The sequence below is a fragment of the Amblyomma americanum genome, chromosome 4 (genome assembly GCF_052857255.1).
Source record: "Amblyomma americanum isolate KBUSLIRL-KWMA chromosome 4, ASM5285725v1, whole genome shotgun sequence".
NCBI classification, from domain to species: domain Eukaryota; kingdom Metazoa; phylum Arthropoda; class Arachnida; order Ixodida; family Ixodidae; genus Amblyomma; species Amblyomma americanum.
The window spans coordinates 206,047,361-206,068,913 of NC_135500.1; the positions used below are offsets into that span (position 1 = coordinate 206,047,361).

Consider the following 21,553-nt stretch of genomic DNA (forward strand, 5'->3'; position numbering starts at 1 on the left):
CTGATCCGGAGTTCCCGGGTTCGAACCCGACCGCGGCGGCTGCGTTTTTATGGAGGAAAAACGCTGAGGCGCCCGTGTGCTGTGCGATGTCACTGCACGTTAAAGATCCCCAGGTGGTCGAAATTATTCCGGAGCCCTCCACTACGGACCTATTTGTTCCTCTCTTCTTTCACTCCCTCCTTTATCCCTTCCCTTACGGCGCGGTTCAGGTGTCCAACGATATATGAGACAGATACTGCGCCATTTCCTTTCCACCAAAAACCAATTATTATTATTATTATTATTATTATGTGGGTCTTTAATGTCATCTCGTGAAAAAACTAAGCCAGATATAAGAATTTCGTCCGCAACATTTCCTCCCTCTTTCTTGATTGTCAAGCCGTAATTTTAATCCATATCGAGTTTAGTGTTTGCGTTTTACGGGCTCTGAAAGTTGTGAATGTATATTTTGCGGGGATTTGAAATTCGCGCCAAATTTAAGTAGCGCGACGTTGCTCCATCTGGCGTCAGGATATTTTGTCGCTACTACACTCTACCACCAACCTCTTGGTAGTCTGTGTTCGTGCGCGCAGGTTTTTACTCAGAACTTGGATGGACTTGAGCTCTTTCTTTCCTTTTTTTTTTGTCTGGGCTGTATTCGGACAGGATTTCTGCTTTTTTTTTTGCTCGAGCTTGTGGTGCGGAAAGGAAGTGGGATGCAAGGCCACACCCAAAATCGCTCCCCCTATCCCTCCCAGCAGCCACACAATAAGGCATTATTAATGCCAAAACACAGGAAGGGGGCTGCCTATTCAGGACAGCGGGGGAGAACAGCACTGTTCCTTGCCCAGCGCTGGGGGGCAGTAACCCAGGTGGCGATACAAGTCAAGAATGCAGCTGCAAATATTCCTCATAGGAGGCCTTCCAGCCAATAGCGGCGCTTACATGAACCCAACAGTGCCTGGTTGTTGAGTTATCGGGCCGAAAAACCGGTACTGGGTTCATGTAAATGCGCGCCGAGCTGGGAGTCGATGGGTCGGGTCCAGTCAACTCCGCCGCGGGTGTAGGAAGAAACGCCCCCCAGAAAAAAAACGCCCCCGGAAAAAAGGTCCCTAGAAAAAAGGTCCCCTGAGGAAGCACCGTCTTGGAAAAAATGCCCCCAAGTGAAGAAAAAAACTTCTTCCGGAACCCACCTGAACCCCGCCGCGGTGGCTCAGTGGTTAGGGCGCTCGACTACTGATCCGGAGTTCCCGGGTTCGAACCCGACCGCGGCGGCTGCGTTTTTATGGAGGAAAAACGCTAAGGCGCCCGTGTGCTGTGCGATGTCAGTGCACGTTAAAGATCCCCAGGTGGTCGAAATTATTCCGGAGCCCTCCACTACGGCACCTCTTTCTTCCTTTCTTATTTCACTCCCTCCTTTATCCCTTCCCTTACGGCGCGGTTCAGGTGTCCAACGATATATGAGACAGATACTGCGCCATTTCCTTTCCCCCAAAACCAATTATTATTATTATCAACCCACCTGACAGAAAATTCAACTCATTATTCGACTCTTCTTTGGATTTGAGAATAGATGTAAGCACGAAGTATTTTGTAGTACCAGACCGCGCCATGGTCATGGAGTCCAGGTCATGCAAAGGAAAAAACACTCCTGCAGGTGACCTCGAAGAAGCGCCGAACGATCCAGAGACGCACTTGCTCTGTACCACTTCCCTTTCGCCACCACCATTGTTCTTCATGGACGCCCCCCCCCCCCCGTATCTGTTCGTTGTTTAGTCGCTTCTGTGCCGACACCTGTAATCGTTGTAGCTTGCCAAGAAGAAATGCAGTCAGAGCTGCTGTCTCCAGGTGCAGTGCACAGGCGCTGAACTATACCACCCAACAAATATTGCGTCGGCGTCGTGTGATAGCTCGACGATAGAGTAGAGGAGACGCGCCGTCCTTGTGCCTACAACCACGATGCCCAGCAACAAACGTCCGGTCATGATGTCAAGTGCCTTCGTTATGATCTGATGATAGATATATATTTTTACACTTGCATTCTGCAGTCCGCGACATTTGCTTGTATTTAGTCAGTGTATCGAGATGTCCTTCTCGTTATGGCAAACCTTCCAAGCGTTAATTGAGTGATAAACCACTGCCACACTTGCGTTGCTTTTCCGGGTCAGTGACTCGTTCCACCAGCAAACAACTGTATCCGCCTCATGCGAGACTCTCAAGCATGTACACATGCGAGGCGGCCGGATGCTCAAATTACGGCGCCTTACGATACGTTTGATGTCACCCGTTGGGGACATTTTTTTCCTACTTCGCAAATCGGGACGTTTTTTATTGGGACATTTTTCCCGGCTCCCCTCCGCCGCAACGGGCAGGTTGACTCAACTCGACCTTGACCTGATGTGCTTGTAGGTGCGTAGGTTTATAATACTGCACATCTCCAACCAAAAATTCTAACTTTAACCCAACGTTTCGAAGCCTACTCGGCTCCTTCATCAGGGGTGACTGAGGACAGTAGCTAAGTGTCTTTTAAGCATGGAGGGGAGAACGGGGGGGGGGGGGGTCCAAGGAATGGCAGCTGTGACGCGAAAGGCGCGGGGGAGGGGTGTTAGGCTGTTAGTGACGCTGGCGCACTGCAGGGAGGTGGTGAATGGCGACTTTTTTTAGTTGAGTTGAAGAGCGAAGTCCCTGGGCATATACTGGGGGCAGGTTTTCCTTTTGCGCGGTTGATATTGTTCGGGGTGGTTTGGATATGCCAGGATTCCAGAAGGAGCCTTTTGTGGTAATTTGTTTGGTTCCGAGAATGCGGGTTTCTTCGAAGTTGGTTCTATGGTCGGAGTCCTCGGAATCTTCGGCTACTGGATCGCGCTCTCTTGCGAATTTGCGGACGTCGTTTTTATGTTGCCGAATTCTTTCCTTGAAATTTTTGGTTTCGCCGATGTAGCGGCGCAGTCGGCGCATGGAATTTTGTAGACAATGCCTTGGGCTCTTTCTCTCGGCGGCCGGTCTTTGGGAACAGGTAGGCAAAGCGCAACAGTGTTTGTGGGCTTGTGCGCAACCTGGAGAGCCGATTTTTGCAGGATTCGGGCAATTGTTTCGCTGACACCTCCGACATAAGGTAAAGTGACGTATTTTGGTGGTGGCGTTGGTCTTTGTGCGTTGATTTCCTGACGAATGTTGTGTTTTTGACGTCGAATGGTTTTTTGAAGTCTTTTGGGTAGCCGTTCATGATGAGTTCTTTGAATACCGTGCGTTGTTCTTTTTTTCTGTCAAGTTCTGTGCTGCAGTGTGTCTCAACTCTTCTGAACAGCGTCTTCACCACTGATGCTTTCTTTATGGACTGTCGGGTGGTTTGAAGAGAAGTGGAGATACCGGCCTGAGTGAGTTGGTTTGCGGGATACCGAGTATACGGGACACGAGGGCGTCCAAAAACGGCAGGGAGTTTTCTTGTTCCACCTCTAGCGTGAACTAAATGTCAGGTTCTACGGAGTTTAAATGACGAAGGAAATTTTGAGTCACATCTTTTGATGACGGCGAAGCAGTCGTCTACATACCTGAGGAAAATCTTTGGTTTCGGGTGGAATGAGTTGAGGGCTCGTTGTTCGATGTGTTCCATGGTTAAATTGGCCATAACGACAGAGATGGACGCTCCCATTGGTGTTCCTTTCACTTGTCGGTAAAATTCCCCGTTTGAAGAGAAGTATTTGTTTGATAGGCACAACTCCAGGAGGCGGCACATATCATTTACAGTCAGCGGGGTTCGTGCGCTGAGTGTGTCGTCGCGTTGCAGGGCGTCTCGAGTAGCGGTCACCGCAAGCTTCACGGGGATGTTTGTGAAAAGGGACACCACGTCGAAGGAGACAAGGCATTCGTCGGCCTCAAGGGTGGCTTGGGACACCAGTTCGATGAAGTGACTGGAATGACGGATATGGGTCGCTGTTTTTTCTGCGATTGGGGATATTAGTTTGCGAAGGTATTCTGACAACGAGCGAAGAGGGGAACACCGGAAGTCGACAATCGGGCGCAAAGGGATCCCGGTTTTGTGGACTTTGGGCAGGCCGTAGAATGCTGGAGCCGATCCGTTGGTGCTCAATTACTGAAGGTAGAGGTTTCGGAAGGTAGGGTGTTTTTGAAATACTTCTTTCAATGTTTTGTTTAGCCTTGATTGGGTAGTGGTTGTGGAATCCTTAAATTTTTCATATTCTTGACTGCTGAGTAAGGTGGATATTTTCTCTTCGTAGTCCCGTCTGTCCAGAACGACTGTTGTGTTGCTCTTGTCCGCTGGGAGGATCACTATGTTGGTGTCTGTCTTGAGGTCTTGCAGGGCTTGCCCTTGGAAACACCTACACAACACCTACACAGGTGTGTAGGTGTTCCCAAGGTGCTTCAAAAGATGACTCACATTTATCTGTTCTGGATAGGCGATGGGGTATACAGCTGTATACCCCACCCTACCATTGTAAATGAATTTTCGCAGAAATATCAAGGGAGCTTAGGGAGATCCAAACCGGAAAACGTACTTTTCCTTGTGGCAGCTGAGTGGTGGGTTACTGGAAAAAAGTCCATTCTCTGACCACCACCCCTTGAAAGGGGTTATTCTTTTGTGCTTCCCTCTCCCAACTTTGCCAGGATATATACCTACACAGAAAGTTCTCTGCCCTACTTTTTGTTCGCGGAAGAACTAATACTTTCGTGTCGCGGTCAAGGAAGGTGTCGCGGTAGAATTTACACACCTGGAGGGGAAATAGAAGTTCCCTCCTTTTTGTCGTACTTAAGTGCTGCCATCTTTGTACAGAAAAAGTTCAAATCTCAGTTGCCTCGTAGCTGGGAGGCCCTCTTAAACTAGCACGAAACACGCAAAGCAGCTTGGCCTTTGAGCGCCTTACCTCTGGGAAAGGATCGCCTCCCACCTGCCACCGCAGAGCGTGCTCTCCTCGTCCATCAGGGTGGCGCAACAGCTTTCGGGACTGCTTAGCGGGGACCCGAACTTTGGCATGTTCCGGACTGCGGCGCCCGAGGAGAAGGGCTACGAAAGCCTGCGGCCACAAAAGATAAGCGATTCCAGCGCTAAGTGACGATGCAAGTAAGCCCTGCACGTTGGCACTTACTACAAACACGCACAAAAGCTCGATGCCGGCAACTAAACAGTATCATGATCGGCAAAAAAAAAAAGGAGCACTGGCCGGCTGAACCAGCCTGATGGAGTCCAGTGATGGTGTGAGGGGGGGGGGGGGGGGGGGGGAATTTGTATACACGCAGGCTTTCTCCTCCGCATTTCCCCGACGATACACAGGACGGACCTTCGGTCCACCGGCCGCGCGTCACGTGTTCACACGTCACTACAAACTTGTCTGTGATCTCGACGCTGCCGATTCACACGACAGTCCGCTCGCCCGCGGCCCGCGCATCACGTGTTCATGCGCCACTAAAAACTGGCCTGCGATCCGATGACGTCAAGCGGATGCGACGGACCAAAAGAGCAGACGACGCGCCGGGTGTGCCACTGTTGCCAGATTATTTTAAAGTGTTTGGCAACGCTGGCCAAAATGGTTTTTCCTCCCGACCCATGACTGCGATTGAATGGTGCAGGTGCGGCCCTTTGTCCAATTCCTCAATGGCCTGGGCCGTCTTGCTAGCCAAGTCGATCGCTTTGTCATGGCAACGAACGCAGTGCAGCTTGTCAAAGCAGCGCGCCACCTCAACGCCACTCAGCGAAATGCGGCAGCCGAAACACAGGCAAGAGCGGTGGTTGCCAGAGTTGGCACGCGCATCTTCGCGGGCCGCCGCTAATTCCCGCGAGGGGAGAGGCACTGGACAACTTCCTTGGTTGTCCAGTCCGCGGGTCGACAGCAGCGGCGACGCTGGAAAGCAGGAAAGAGGAGGAGACGAGTTTTTGTCGGCGCGCCGCGGGCTGCCTCAGCCCAACTGGACCCGTCTCTCCAACTTCCCCCTCCGCACCCCTAGCACGAACAATGAACGAGCTCATACGAGCAACCTCCAAGCCAGTGGTGTCTACTGATTCTGAGACCCTTGACCGATTCTCTCCCCCTCACCGCTGATCGGACCCCCTGGGCTGGCTGGAAGGAAATCGCAGGTGTTTGCAGATGAATGGGGAATAACCACGGCTTAATACGAATAACCGTACAGCCGTGAAAATCGGTCACAGTGAGAGATAAACATAGCCGAAACGTCGGAAAGAGTGGGCTGGTTGTCAGACCTAGTGCGCACAGATTCGCGGCCCCCCGATAAATCCCGGTGGCAAAAGCCACTTGACATTTTTCAAACTCTGATCGGTCAGCGGGACGGCATCGGCCGATTCCCACGACGGACGATATCACCGATTCCGACCGCGGACATAGCGCCACGTCACCCGACGTTCCTGGCTCCGCCACGTCCGACCAAGTGACTAACACCCACCCCCTTCCCCGCGCCTTTCGCATCACCGCTTTCTTTCTTAGGGCCTCCTGCTCCCCTCCATCGTACTTAATGGCGCAAGCTACAGTCCCCCAGTCAGCCCTGAAGAAGGAGGCGAGCCGGCTCCGAAACGTTTGGTTCTAATTCTAAATCAAAGTATTTGGTTGGAGACGTGTCACAGTTTATTGTAACAGTAACCTGTATAAAATTTGTACAAACGTTTGACTTTCATCCCGTTTCCTACAAAACAAAGCACTCGTTTTCTTAGTCTCCTGAGAGGCCTTGTACACCAAGGCCCAGTCTTCGAGCCCTACTTCCCTTCGGAGAGACTTTTTGTTTTGCTTTTAACCAAATGGGACACGAAACAATGTCGCAAAGTCAAGAGGGCGCGTTTTTCTGAGTCGTGCACTTTTTTTTTTAACACTTACGTCAGTCGAACTGTTCTCGCCACTGCACGAAAGAAATGGCATGACACGAATTCCTCCAAAATTAACCACCACAAGTTCGTGCAATGCTCCCAATCTAATCGAAACGCCATAGTAATAATAATAATAATAATAATTGGTTTTTGGGGAAAGGAAATGGCGCAGTATCTGTCTCATATATCTTTGGACACCTGAACCGCGCCGTAAGGGAAGGGATAAAGGAGGGAGTGAAAGAAGAAAGGAAGAAAGTGATGCCGTAGTGGGGGGCTCCAGAATAATTTCGACCACCTGGGGATCTTTAACGTGCACTGACATCGCACAGCACACGGGCGCCTTAGCGTTTTTCCTCCATAAAAACGCAGCCGCCGCGGTCGGGTTCGAACCCGGGAACTCCGAATCGAAACGCCAGGAACGTTTACCGCTGACCAACAAGTCACCGCGGGAAAAGGGCACGTGAGAGGAAAAAGCCAACTGCAGAGAACGACACGGAAGCGACGATTCCCGTAGGCCCGTGTACGCAAGCGGTGTGTACACGCGGAAACCGGTTTTCCTCATCGCACATGAGGGCTGCTACACCCGCGCTGTCGCAACGAGAAGTGCACGATGCATCCGATAGCGAAGGACCGGTACCATGCGCTGCACTAGCAGGCCGAGCCAACACCCTCTAGAGAATTTGAGAAGGCCTGAGTGCCGCTTCCGTGACGTCACGAAAAGAGGCCGAGAGTCGCCGCCACTTATGGCGGAGTTTAAGGAAGCGCGACTCGAATCAACTATAGCAGCAATAAGCTTCCATTTATCAATCCACATTTTTTCTCTATTTAAAATGCTAGAATGAAGAGCAGCCACTTTACGCGCAATTTATTTAGAGGCACTAGCCGGAAACACCTGCGCAAAGATTGTTTAAGGATTGATGTCAGCAACTCTATTGCATTGCGCTTTCTCCTCTTTCTCAGCAAAAGTTTTTTTATGCGTTACATGAAATAAATTTACCAATGTTTTAAAACTTTTTTCCTTTTCCACCTAGTTTTATGGAGCGCAGCGATAATGAAAAATTAAACACTCTCGAATAGCTTCACAACTGCGTATGGACCTCCTTCACCCCGCGACGTCACGAAGATGCGGTGGCGCTGATGTTAGCAGCGACTTTCGCATGGTAGGCAAAACAGGTTCCGCTTGCCCGTGCCTACCGCAGCTGCTTCAAGCCTGTGAACTGCAGAAGCAGCATGTATTGACCAGCTGCGTCACTGCTGGATCCGCGTAGTAGCATAAAAAATAATAAATGAGCCTCGATAGGTTTCTCGCGCATAAATGCCGCATTCGGAAACTGGCCAACAGGCATTGGGCCACGGTAGTAAAGCGCGAAGTCTGGGATTCGATAGGCACTGCCACTCAATGCACTTAATAGCATGGAAGTTACTGCGTTCATTCACCTGAACTTCAGGATAGTAGGCTAATAATTGCTCAAGGAAAAAAAAGACATATGCAGCTGCACACGTACTTATCACCTTGAGCCGGAGTGCACGGGGCGCCGACAGGTTCACTCGCCCCCAAGGAATGCGTTTTTTTGTTAATAGCACACCATGTTTTAATGGCGCGTTTTATGACATTTAATATTTACTTGAAACTGTTTCTTGATATGACGACGTAATTATTTCATTCGAGTAGAAAGAAGTCTGGTAAGTTGTGTCAATCTTGCGCGGTCACGTTGGTGTGCTTAGAATAGCGTACCTTAAGTATGCTAAACGCCATGTTTTTTCATTGCACCATGCATGTGTCATGTTTCATGAGGTAGTACATGATCGCGAAGCTTGTTTGGAAAGAAGCAGCCGCAGGCGTGCTACTAACAGACACGTGGCGAGATTGAGAGGGGACGCGGCAATGAAAAGTGTTTTCGTTATTCATGCATGTGATATGTAACTAAACTTGGTGCAAATATCAAATTCCTACGCTAGTTTCAGTAATTCCTTTTATTTATAGCTATACCTGGTGCAGTTCTGGGTAATTATAATTAACACCGTCGTCAAGTCCCCCCAAGGTCTCAAATAATTGAGTAGACAGTGCGCAGTTTTTTTATGCCAGCATGTACATAAAGCCCTGTTCTGTACGATGACGCGATTAATTCTTTTTCTATATGATCAGTACTTATGCATGCATAGTTACATGAAAACGTTTCTTACAAGAAATAACAAACACAGTACTGCACGTGTAGGGAAAAAAATCGAGAGGCTTATTACGCTCCTCAACGTCTCAGGAATAGTTTGCGACAAATGGAATCATTTGATTTTCATGCGAATTACGAACGTGAGCGATCCAGTCGCAGAAAATGTGAGAGGTCACAAAACGAACCTTAAAGTTTATGGCATCTTCGCTTTCGCTTTGGTCAAAGAAATGCGGCACTGAAATCAAAGAAATTACCTCACAATTTTTGACGACCACACTTCTAAAAAGCGTAATTTATAAATTTGTACTCCATATTTTGCTATAATTTTTCGTCACGAAACTAGACTTCAGGGCTAAGAAAGAAATAATTCTAGAAAACAAAATTTTTCACCAAATCGACCAGCTTAACAAGAGGACAAGTCGGCCTGGCTGGTGCGTGGTCATGCGGCTAAAAACAGCGCTAAGCGAGACAGGAGATCAGGGACACGACGCTGTCCCCACTTTTCGCACAGCGCGACACGTACATATGTCAGCAGACGATGAGCGCACGCCTGCTCCGACGAAACAAGGCCAGCACTTCCCCTCACTATTGTCCCGAAGTAAAATCATTCCGGCTAGTGCAGAGTGTCAAAACTTGTTTTATTCAATGCCTGGCGCATAAATAAACGGCAGGAACGCTTTCTACATGTTTACTATACTAACCATATATACAATACAGTGGCAAACTATTTCTCTTTATAGGCCGCACGTGGCCAACGCGAGCTCGTGTACTTCAACAAATTACTAAGTTGGAAGCATCGACCATTGCTATGATTCGCAGAAACTGGAAACGCGCCTACAAGCCTTGAAAACCCGCGCTCAACACCTATCCGCGACGCCACTTCCCGACCTTTTGCCTACCACGAGCTCGCTAGCGACTGCAGCGCCACCTCGTTTGTTTACAAACATGCAGGAGGTCCATATATATATTTTTTGGCGACACGTGTATTTGTTCGAAGATTATATTTGAAATGAATACGATCGGTTTCGATACAGATACATACATTGCCACAGTTTACGTATTTACAACATAGCAAGTGGGTTTAGAAGTTGACATAAAAAACACTCATGTTGCTCTTTAAAAAGGAACAGCTGCCTTAGTCCGTTGAGTTCCAGCTTTTCTCTTTTTTGCCTTGGCGTTGACATCCAATATTTTGTCATTCATCTTGCAACAGTAGTCCTTCAGCAAAATGTTGGCGCTACACCATAACAGGTGTTTCAACACAAGTTCGCACTTGTGGCCATCCTCGCAGGTGTCAAACTCGGAGGAATCGTCACCGGCGAGCAGTTCAAGCCTGAGGTCCGTGACTGAATGACGCTGGTTCGGCAGATTGACGAAGTCCTTATTTGTTCATAGTTGCTTAACAACTACGTAGCTGTGTGCGACAGCGTTGACGGCAAATGTTGCTGGGTAAACAAGCCCGCCCCTGTCTAGTTGCTTCACAAGGTCGTATCGTCCATCCGTGTCGGATACTGATGTCATCCTTTTTTTGGTGAGCGCATCCCTGCATTTCGTGCAGTTCAGCTTTTTAAGTGTTGCGTACACTGCATAGCCTGCAACACAGACCAGCACCGGGACGATGTCTTTTAGTTCCGACAGTGCATCTTCGGTCACCACTACATTTAGGCTAGGGCGTGGACAGTCTGGTCGCAAGTGAAGCTCATCGCATTGCTCATCCTTACAGATGGCTGGCAAAGTGTAGCCTTAGCTTCTTTTCGCATTCATACACTTGCCTCAGGCACACATGATACTGGGATCCAGCTAGCATCCTGTACTTTCCGAAGCGCTCCTATAGACTGTCGGCTTGGATTTTTCCTAGCAGGACATACGACAGCTCGAGCTCTTCGAAGCAGTACTTTGTAAACTCCACAAAAGCATATGTTGTGTGGTCGTATAGCGGCATGGGTCTCTCTTGTGAGCGTGCCACTGTCCAAATTTTTCCCTTTCCACTCCTCCAACCAAGCCAAAAGATTGCGCAGGAAATCAATCTTGATGTCATTTTCCGAAGGAACCACTTGTTCTTGGAACTTGTCTCGAAGCCTTTTTCTCTTCCAAGGGGTCTTCACGTTCACAATCTTCCACCATTTCACCACCAGCTCAATGAAAGTGGCAGTCCCTTCGAAAAATAATAGGTTATGAGGTTGTGTTCCATGCCAAGGGCTCGCACGTCCTGAGGAAGGTATTCATTGAAGATTTGTACAGCCAACTTGACATTTTGCCGTTCGATGTTCGATGGACAAAGAGCTTTTCTTGACAGTCTGTAGCCATAGCTTAACGGCCTCCCGCACTGCAAGTTGTAGAGATTCCTGGTGGTAGCAAATGATGCACAGAGCATTCGCTGTCCTTCAGTGAGGTATCTTCTGAACTCGGGAAAGTAGAAGCAATGTTGGTCGGTTTTTTGATTAAGCCAATTGTTGCGTATACACTTTAGTATGTGTACCGGGTCTTACAAAAAGGAGAGGTCTTGCAGGGTCCGACGGATGCGAATAAACAATTTGTTTAGAAGGAGGTCATGAGAAGACATAGCTTTTGTGTTGATGGCACTGTTGTCACTTACGACACACACTACCCTGTAGCCAATTTCTTCTAGTCCACATATAGCTTTTCTCAGCAACTGGTGCAGATACTCTGATTCTGCTTTTTGGACAGGGACGATGTGAGCGACTTCCTTAAATTGGCACAAGAGGCTCTGCACCATAAAGACAAGTGCGCTGGTTGTTGCACCTGAGCTGTTCAGAGCAGCACCTGCAATATTGCCTCCTTTAATTGTAGTCGAAATAAGGCTTGATGTGAATTTCATCCACAATCAGTGTCACAAAATGTTGGCCATCATTCAAGTCGGTGATTCTTCCGGCAATGTACCGGAAAAACAATTCACTCTGATGTTCGGTTTGAGGATTCATGCCGCACGATGAGCATAATGAGTGAATGGTCACTGGGTGCGTCTGAGTCATGATTCCAGATCCGCGGATATATTTGTATGTGCGAGGTGGTACAGTGAAGAGTAGACAGCAAAATATCATGAAGTCGGCTGAGCAACGTCTCCGAACTTTCTTCAGTGAAAGAAGCTTCAACTGCTCGCTAAGAAATTGTATGGCACTGGTGCTTTCATCTGTGGGCGAAGAAGATAATTTTTCCAGAAGAAGAAGAATCTGCTTGCAGATATCTTCGTTGACGGATTCAGGAGTTTGACTGAGGTCGCTACTGCTTTTTTCAATGATCTCAAGAAGCTCCAACATTGCTTTCTTGCTGTTTGCTACTGTTGGGATTGAGAAATTGGTGCCTAGTTTCGTTATCGGCATCTTTACGAAGTTAACTGTCACGCTAAGATCAGCGTTTACTGCAATTGAATATTTGATGCATGGGGCTCCGTCTTCAATGATGTGCACTAAAATAAGGCGTTCACTTCCTTCAATAGCATGCCAGAATGCAGACATTTTGCTTGCTAGATATTCGGTCGTCTTTTAGGTTTAGAACCCAATCCGCTTCCTGCTCTTTTCGGAATACTTCACTTGACTCTTCAAGCGCTTTCCTCAAAGCAGCAGCCTCAAGACGCATGCGCTTCGAGTCTGGGTCATCCCTTGAGTTGCTTGGCTTCGACGGGCATCCCGGAAACTTGGGTGGGATTGCGCCTGGGCGAAGGCGCAAATGCGAAAGTGGTGCAGTGGCGGTGTAACCTCGTCGATGTGGGAGGCCTCTCGCACGATGTCGGCCTCAGTGAAGTGAAGCTCGCAAACCTTGAGGGAAATTAAGTTTTTTTTTAAATAGCAGCTGCAACTTCGCGAGAGAGTTTTCTTGAAAGCCTGCATTCGCTACATGCTGTGTTAACCAGCTGCCTAGTTTAAATACACTTTGTTTATTATAATGTATGCGCATAACTTTATCGTATTTTTCAAACGTAACTATTATTTGAAGAAGCTTCGAACATCTTACCCTGGAGTGCGGTGATACAACGAAGTTCGCGCGTGGTATCGCCCTAATCCAGGCGTTCTGTTCTTCTTCATCCCGGGGAAACTTGAACACGTGGTTTTCGGTACCCGATTCGTAATTAGTCCGGCAATTGGGAACGCAGCACTTATTAGGCATATCCTGGCAAAAGCGTAATCCACATTCCATTCCAGCGATGGCACTAGAACATCGTCTCGACGGACACAACCGCACTCGCAGCAGAAGGTGTAGGATCTGCATGCACAGTCAACGTCTATAAAAAAAAGTGCGCTCGGAAGCATGTCGCGACATGCCACAACTTTGCAAGAGGCAATGAAGGAAGTGTCACGTGTTTCCAGAACCGGTCGCTTTGTCGTTGCTGTCGTGCCCCACTCTGACTTCTAGGTATACAGGTGGGGTTAACCATTGTGTACCTTCCAGGCATCATTCCCAACACCCGTGGGCCGCTCGTAGCTTCGAGACGTGCTGCACGGAACTTCTATGTCGGCCTCTTTCGCGTGACGTAGCTTGGGGGGGGGGGGGGGGGAGGAAAAGCCATCAGGCCTTAACCCCCGAATGCAGAAATGTAACTTGGCTCGCGCTTCGACTCAACTTCGGCAAGTCGAGTCGAAGCACCAAGGCGGCTTCAGAACGGCCAAGTTGGGTTTCGTGTTTCATAGATGCTCAACCTGACTTGCTTCGTCAAGTTAAGCGCGTGCTTGAAAGCGAGGGCGCATTGCTCGTCTGCGAACGAGAGTAACGAACAATTTATTACTTTTATCGCACATCGCATGGAGAAAAAAGTATATATTTTGCTAAGCGTTCGTAAACGCATACATTTTATGCAAGCTTTTTGGAGAAAGGTGCTAATAGCGGGCGCTAAAAAATCAGTGTTCTCCGTCTCTTGACAGGAATCATATTTTCGGCTGGCAACATGCATCACAGCCGCTGTCACGGTTGACGAGAGCAGGAGTCTTTTTTTCCCTGTGCATGCGTTGGGTTTAGCGTTCGTAAAAATGTCGCAGACACCTTTGTCTTCCCAAGAAAGCACGCCCCAGCGTAAGGCGGCACCCCCGCTTCACCGTCGAAGAGAAGCAGCTCCTGTCATCGCTTGTGGACAAGTACAAGCACATCATCGAAAACAAGCAGACCGACGTCTCGTCGTTGGCGAAAAAAAATGCAAACGTGGTTGGAAATTGCCAAAATATATAATTCCAACCATGGGATTACGCGCCGCGATCATCAACAACTGAAGAAACGTTGGCTGAACTTAAAACAAAAATGGAAAGAAGCAGTCGCTAAAGAAAGGCGGGAGCGCCACAAGACCGGTAAGCGTGCGTTGAAAGTTTTGCGTAACTGGTGCATTTGCGGCATGTTTACATTTCGCTCGCCCGCATGTTTTGTATTCTATGGATGAGTGTGTGTCAGTTCGGTGTACTGAGCGTAACTGCGGTCGTAAGCGCTACGGAGAACATTGAGGGTATCTGTGGGACTAGGACAACGAAAATAAGCTCGAAGTGATGGTTTTTCGCGACCTATATTATTAGTTCCTTTATGATTACACGAACAGCGCGGCCGTAATAAAACGCGATAGCATGCGAACAAAATATTTTCCCTGTGTCCTTACTATTGAATGCAGCTGGCATAATACATACTTCTGGCTAAACAGTTTACCGAAGTGCACATTCATCATATGTTCCAAAGGCAGCCAAATAGCAGGTGCTACATCTTTGTGTCTGTTTGCGTTTCATTTCCAGCTGTTGGCACGTAGTACGAGTGTACTACGTGCCAACTGTGTTATCAGCGCAAACAGTATTCAAGCAGTGGCATGCACAAAGAGCAGGCCGGCCTTTAATGGCTATTGACATGATTTCGAGCAGGTACGAGTAGTAGTTCAACGAAAGCGACACCAGCACGGGCTGGCGTATTTGCCGTACTTTTTTTGTTTGTACGGGACTAGTTTAATACAACTAAGAAGATATAGTGGCGGAGCGCGATTTCTAGTTGGAACAGTTTGTGAAAAATTGAAAATGGTTTCATCGTCTGATAAAAAACACTTCATTGCTGTTTAGGAGGAGGATCACAGCCTGCCTCCATAGACCCCGTGAGCGAGCAGGTTGGGGCCATTGCTAGCCACATGGCCACCAGAATTATCAACGAGTTCGACAGCGATGGGGCATATCAGCCCCCCGTCGAAAGTTTGCCTGTCGTGAGGCTCCTGCAGCCGATGATTGACGGGCCAGATGACATGGAGTTTGACTATGCTGGTAAGGTGTTATGTCTGTGGAATGTGCTGGAATAATAGGGAGGACATTTCCTTCCTTGTTCACATTTTGTGGTGTCGCATGCAGCATGCAATTTCACAATATAACTGCATTTCTGTTTCCTGTGAACACCGTCTGCTCGAAACGCTCTGAAAAACCCCAAGCGTATTGGCTTCCATCTCTTCCTGCCTCGCTTTGATGCACAAAAGGGCATGTGTGTGTGTGCAGGGATCCTGAACTGATGCAATAACGAATGCCAAAATTCGATGATTACGACTTGTGTAGTGAAGGAGGATGCTAAAAGCAAGCACAGTGAGACGAGCTTGAAAACAAAGTGTACAAAAAAAGTTAGAAGTGCCTAACGTGGCATGTATGGATAGTGGTGCTGGAGGTGCCCAGGATTTTGCACAACCCAATTTGACGACTACTCGTATGTGTCTTGTACATCTTAGCAAAGAAGTAAACATGCAACCTTAATTTTGTGTCTGTTCTTCAACTGCACCCACTCAGGACATTTTCATGCTGGCACGTCTGCAGTGCTGAAAGTTTTTTTTCACCATGCACCCACTAATTTCTAGCACATTTGTTAACTTTATTTGCAAACGACGTAAACAGTTGGGATTTGTACTTGTACTTCATCTTGATGCTCATTTCTGGCTTTTCTCTTTTGCGTTTTACTGTAGTACGCTGCTGTGTACTTTCCTTATCTAGAATGAGCTTTGAAAAATGTCTGGGGGTTTAGAAAATAGCACCTTTCATGACAGCATTTTAGCAAACAGGCAGACTGCAACAACTTACATGAAGGCAGCATGAGCACGAACAATGGAACAGAAGTGCTGACAGCGAAGGGTGCATTGCCCAGTGCCTTTCTCAAGTCAATTGTGTTGTGATGTAAGCACGTCACAATACTCTCTTGCCAGTTTTACATACTTTATTTCTTTTCAATGCAAAGCTTGTCGTGAAAAGAAAGGTTCCTGTGTGGGCAGTTGCAGTGCTCATTACAGGAAATGCCATGTCTGTGGTGGTAAAGCACGAGAACACTTGGGCAGTTTTTCATTGTTTTGTAGTGCAGGATAGCAATGTGAAGTCAAACGAAATGACAAGGCTGCAAAGTATGTGGAACTAATGAGTTCATTGCATACTAGCAACTTGGATTCATCTTATTTCACATCTCCCTTTGTTTACTACAGATGACTTGCGGGAAGATGCCAGCCACGCAGGCCAATCACAGCCACCAGCTGCTACTGCCATTGAAAGTGGAGCACCTGCAGCAGCTCCAGAAGGAAATGAAATCGCCTCGCCAATTGTGCAGCCCTCCTCCTCCACCTCCAACATAGCTCCACTTGCTTCTGGAGTTGCAACGAGGTGCACCCCTGCTGCTGCATTAGCCAGTGGTGACAGCTCCAAGGCTCCAAAGGGGCGGATGGCCCTTTTGGAAAAGACTCTAGACGATGAGAACGAGGTGCGCGCGGGGCTTCTGAGGGAGGAGCACACACTCCGTCTAAAACTCCTCCAGGAAGACCATGACAGCATATTGCATGAACGAGCTACAAAGCACAAGTTTCTTGAGCAAGTTCAAGCGCTTGAGCTCCAGAAGCTAAAAAATGAAATTTTAAAACAAGAAGCAGAGCTAGAAATCCTCCAAATCGAAAAAAAAATTAAAGAGCAGCAGCTTTGCAAGGCGCTATGCAGCAAGACACCGCAGGGCTGAACAAATGGAAATTCTGAGTGTATAGCAGGCGTCCTGTATATCATGCTTAATTCAAATAAACATTACTTATTATTGTTAAATGTGACGAGTCTAAATGTGATGCTATGACACCACTCAATTGCATGTATGCATGCATGAGTTGTTCAAAGTGCATGGCTGGGTCAATGAATGAATGCTTTGCTGCCGTAAGAGAAACTCCTGCATCCTCAGCTTGACAGGCGTATTGGCTCCAAAGTGCTGACTATTTAACTATTCAGTAGTGGCAGTTGGCTCAAGCACTGCGACTACTAGTGAGCACAACTACCTGCAGATTACGAAGCCGTAGCAGTGGGGACACAATAGTACCTCCGCGATTTGCTTCTTGGCACCTAGCATTACATGGTAGAGTGCAGCGACTTGCAAAAGGTGCTCCAATGATTGCGTTGAAAAGATGCATGGTACAAGTGAACTCTTAATACAGCCTGTTTGAGGAATATATCCTAACAAGCACTCCAGAAAAAAAATAGAGAGAAAATTAACTTTATTAATATAGAGTAATCACACGGGTGATGCGGCTATGTGGAGCATACAGCTCACTGTGTTCAAATAGCACCGTACTCATAAAAATTAGCTTCCAAAACCAGGCTGTAGGTAACACCACACGTCACATAGCCAAAAGTGGGCATCACAGCTAAAAAATTCAGGGGTCCACTTTGTTGACCTAAAGTGCAGTGAGGCGAAAGCCTTTAGCGCGATGTTGCTGCCTGTGTCACTGATGTATGGTTAACATGATAATCAAGTACACAGTTGTTTTGTGAATCTTAAATGCTGGAGACACTGGAGGGCGTCTGAGAAGCATCCATCTCATTCGACGCCTTTCTGCAACCACTCTCCAGCATCCTAGACAAAGAGAACTACATGTGCGTTGGCAGGAAGTAGCGTAGTCGTTACCACGCTTGGCTGTGGAACGCAAGGATGGTGGTTCGAATCCCATCGTGCACAAAGAGTTTTTTCTTATCGAGTTGGATTGTAACGGATGGAAGGATGGACGCGAGCATGAGCCATTAAAGGCTTTTGCCTTAATAAGTGAAGGCACGTGGCAGGGAACACTGCGCAAATGCACGAAAACATTTCTTGCATGCTATGAATGCGCACAAGTAAGGCAGTTCCAAATCAATGTAAATGTTGCAGCACCTTTCCATCAAACCCAGGGCCTGCAGCTAGCACTTCATATATAACTAGGAAAGTTCATTCTGTGCTTGTTACTCTGTGGGCCCATCTCTGCAGTATGTCCAACATTAGGCCCAAATGTTATACGATGTCGAAGTGATTGAATCCCTGCGAACACAGCCAGTGCATTTCTACAACAACCCGCACCAGACATTGGCAGACTCTAAATAAGTATACAACGTGCTTGTTGACGGCACCCATGCTCCGTTACTCTTATCCGCCAAAGCCTGCACAATTTAAACAGCTGGTAGTTCCTGTAGAGTGGAATGCACGAAGGCAGACAAAGGCAAAACCTGTGCTTTAGTACCTGAGAGCCAACCAATACCAATACCTGCAGGCACAACTCGCAAGAACAGCTAGTCGAAGTGTTGTGCTTGCATATGGAAAATATGAAAGAAGGAACTATCTAGTTGGATCACAAACCACTGAATGGCCTACCGAAGAAAATTGCATCCCTACTCCAGAGTGTGGTGGTATATCAGGACTGATCTATGTTCGAGGAAAACCGGCAGTCACACTGCCTCTCATGACACCAAGAGAGCTCAACAAAATCGAAATATACAGTCACAATCCTGCACTGCACAGAATGCTCCTAAGAGGGAGAAGAAAAGTTCTAAAAAAACGTATTTTGGTGATGTGGATGGGACTCGTGCGCTATAATCGTGAGGCGTTGTCGCAAACTTTTGGGAACGACGACTCTGTCACCTCGATACAATACATCCCGCAGGATGGACAACCCCGTGGGTAGGAGATAGTATGGCTTGAAATTATGTGGCAGGGATTTCTTGTCAGGCCATGGTGCAGATGGATTCCCTTTGTTGCACCAACAAAATGTTTTTTTTTTCACTGTATTGATGCACTGTATGTACTATATTATATTGTAATAATCAGCACATCAATAACCCATTAGATAATATTGTATGTCTAGGAGCCATCATTTCTGTATTACTAATTTCTTTGCAGCTTTGTATGTTGTTTTTATTTTTTGTAACCACTCCCCTCTGTAATGCCTCTGGCCCTGAGGGTAAACGAAAAAAAAAAATTGCATGGCCTGTGCAACAATCTTATCGATGGTTGCCTCTTGTAGCTCTTGTGAAGTCACAGCATGGGGATAGCAGGCAGACGAAATCGTCATCACCTGCGTCAAATGGATTTGACCCACTGCATGATGTGGTCGGAGCTTGCAAGCCACATGAAGAATGGAGTCCTGACTGACTTTCCGCACATGTCCGCGGGCTACTCCGAGTTCCTTGGTGAAGAGATGCTTGAAGCTCGAACGTAGCTCAGGAGGTATCAGGGGCGTATCAGGTGTCATGGAAAGACACTCTAGTGATGCACCTTTTATCCTCATTTGTAAGGCCACAATAGCATCTAGACCAAGCAGCGTTGTCCCTCCACATTACCATAATCCTGCCGCTCACATTTCAAGCTTGCAACAAGCAACTCAAAATGGGCTTCATATGGCAAAAAGATGTCAAGAGATACAATTCTTCAAAAGAGTGAACAACTCCACCGTCTCACCTAAGAGCGCCGCAACTAGCTACGGCTATGTAACAAAATGTACTTCTCAACCCCGAATAAACAGTTCCTTTACTGCTCTCGAATGAGCGGGTCTGCACCTTGAGTTTCTCCAACACAGTGCCCAAACATAACAATAGTGATAGCATTTAAGGACTGCAGACACCCAATTAGAGTTGCCATGGTGGCTCAGTGGTTACAGTGCTCGGCTGCTGAGCTGAAAGACGTGGGTTCGATGCTTTCTAGGATGGCCGAATTGCAATGGAAGCTAAATGTTTGACTCATGTATAGTGCGATGTCAACGCACACTGAAGAATCCCAGGTGGCCGAAATTATGTGGAGCCCTCCACTACGACATCCCCGTAACCTGAGTCGCTTTGGGATGTTACAAATCTCGCAAGAAAAACAAACCCAATTTTAGTTTCATGCTTTCTTCTTTCAAATGATGCATTAGACATTAAAATACGTACGTGGCTCATCACGTGGTATTTGCCTATGACAGCTAAATAATATATAATTGAACTTCTCTTGCTGTCTTGGTTCATGAACCGAACGATGGCTGTGACGTGTAGTTGACCTTTAGGTCACGTGAGGCACGAAAAAACCTGCAATATAAATCACTACAACACTCACACCACCCTGCTTCAATACCTGGAACGACAATAAATTATGTATCAGCAGTTACATTCTTATATGACCAATATTTAAGGCGAAAGCCTTTAATGGCTCATGCTTGCGTCTATCCTTTCGTCCGTTACACTCCAACTCGATAAGAAAAAAAATCTTCGTGCACAATGGGATCCAAACCACCATCCTTCCGGTCTACAGCCAAGCGTGGTAACGACTACGCTATTTCCTGCCAATGCATATGTAATTTTCCTTGTCTAGGATGCTGGAGAGTGTTTGCAGAAATTCGTCGAATCAGATAGATGCTTCCCAAAGGCCTAGTGTCTCCAGCATTTAGGATTCACAAACAATTGTGTACTTAATTAACATCTTAGCCGCACATCAGTGACACAAGCATCAACACCGCACTAAAGGCTTTCGCCTCACCGCACTTTAGGTCAACAAAAGTCCCCCTGAACTTTTTTCTGTGCCACGTGACCTAAAGGTCAACTACACGTCACAGCCATCGTTCAGTTGATAAAACCAAATCTGCCTTAAGAAGAAATTATAAATTATTTAGCAGTCACAGGCGAACATCATGAGGTGATCATGTATAATAACGTATCACTTGAAAGAAGAAAACATGCCAGCAAAACTGTTGTCTATAGGACTTTAAAATGGCAACTACAAAAACAAAACAGAATGACAGGAACACATATTTCCGCAATGGGCACTCTGACACTGCCCGAAGTACTGGTTCACAAAGATGAAAAAATGGTCCGGTTGTCGCTCTAGCAGTGGCAATTAGTTATGGAGCTCCCATAGTGCAGACGGCTGTTCTGAGGAATTTGGCCTTCTGTGCAAGCAGTATGCTTGTACTCTCCTCCTGCAAGGTCAATGCAACACTCTTGAATGATGGCACACCAGAAAATTGGACATTCTGTCACCAAATGCAGGAACAGAAGCAAGGAAAAATAGCTTTGTAAAGTGGGACAAGCTCAAAACTCAAGATCCTCACAAGCTGAGAGAAAATCTCAACGCTTTCTTAATCATTGCAGAACGAAATTTATGATGTAGGTAGTACACGTAGGTGCACTTTGCAAGGATGTTTGACTCCAGATGCACGAAACAACATGAAGAATTCTGTATTTTTTACCTATGTGAAGCTCTTTTGGATCAGCAGCCGCCGTGCCTGCATGCCCGATGCGCTGTCGATGAGGTCGTCAACACGTGGCAGGTACAGTGGCCTCCTTGCAGCTGCCGTGGTGGTAGTGTTAAGTGCAGCTGTGGTGACAGGGGGCTG

The 21,553-nt window shown here is 47.3% G+C and overlaps 3 protein-coding genes across 10 annotated transcripts in view; 2 read left to right on the forward strand and 1 right to left on the reverse strand.

Moving 5' to 3' along the window:
• The window catches only part of LOC144129167 (LETM1 domain-containing protein 1), a 369,791-nt gene that overhangs the window by 230,419 nt on the left and 117,819 nt on the right, over positions 1–21,553 (forward strand). The gene's annotated exons all lie outside the window — the stretch shown is intronic.
• LOC144129165 (histone-lysine N-methyltransferase eggless-like) overlaps positions 1–21,553 on the reverse strand; it is a 120,007-nt gene that overhangs the window by 65,208 nt on the left and 33,246 nt on the right. For 6 of the 8 annotated variants that reach the window (XM_077663126.1, XM_077663130.1, XM_077663128.1 and 3 more), the window contains exon 2: positions 4,863–5,012. The exons of the other annotated variants lie outside the window; for them this stretch is intronic. In XM_077663126.1, coding sequence (XP_077519252.1) covers positions 4,863–4,972 — 110 coding nt within the window. In that variant the 5' untranslated portion in view covers positions 4,973–5,012. The remainder of the gene's footprint in view (positions 1–4,862; positions 5,013–21,553) is intronic. 8 annotated transcript variants of the gene reach the window in all.
• LOC144127526 (uncharacterized) lies at positions 14,093–21,128 on the forward strand. Its single transcript, XM_077660520.1, has 3 exons — positions 14,093–14,270; positions 15,015–15,209; positions 16,397–21,128. The coding sequence occupies exons 1-3, from the start codon at positions 14,120–14,122 to the stop codon at positions 16,915–16,917; spliced, it is 867 nt and encodes a 288-aa protein (XP_077516646.1). The 5' UTR covers positions 14,093–14,119; the 3' UTR covers positions 16,918–21,128.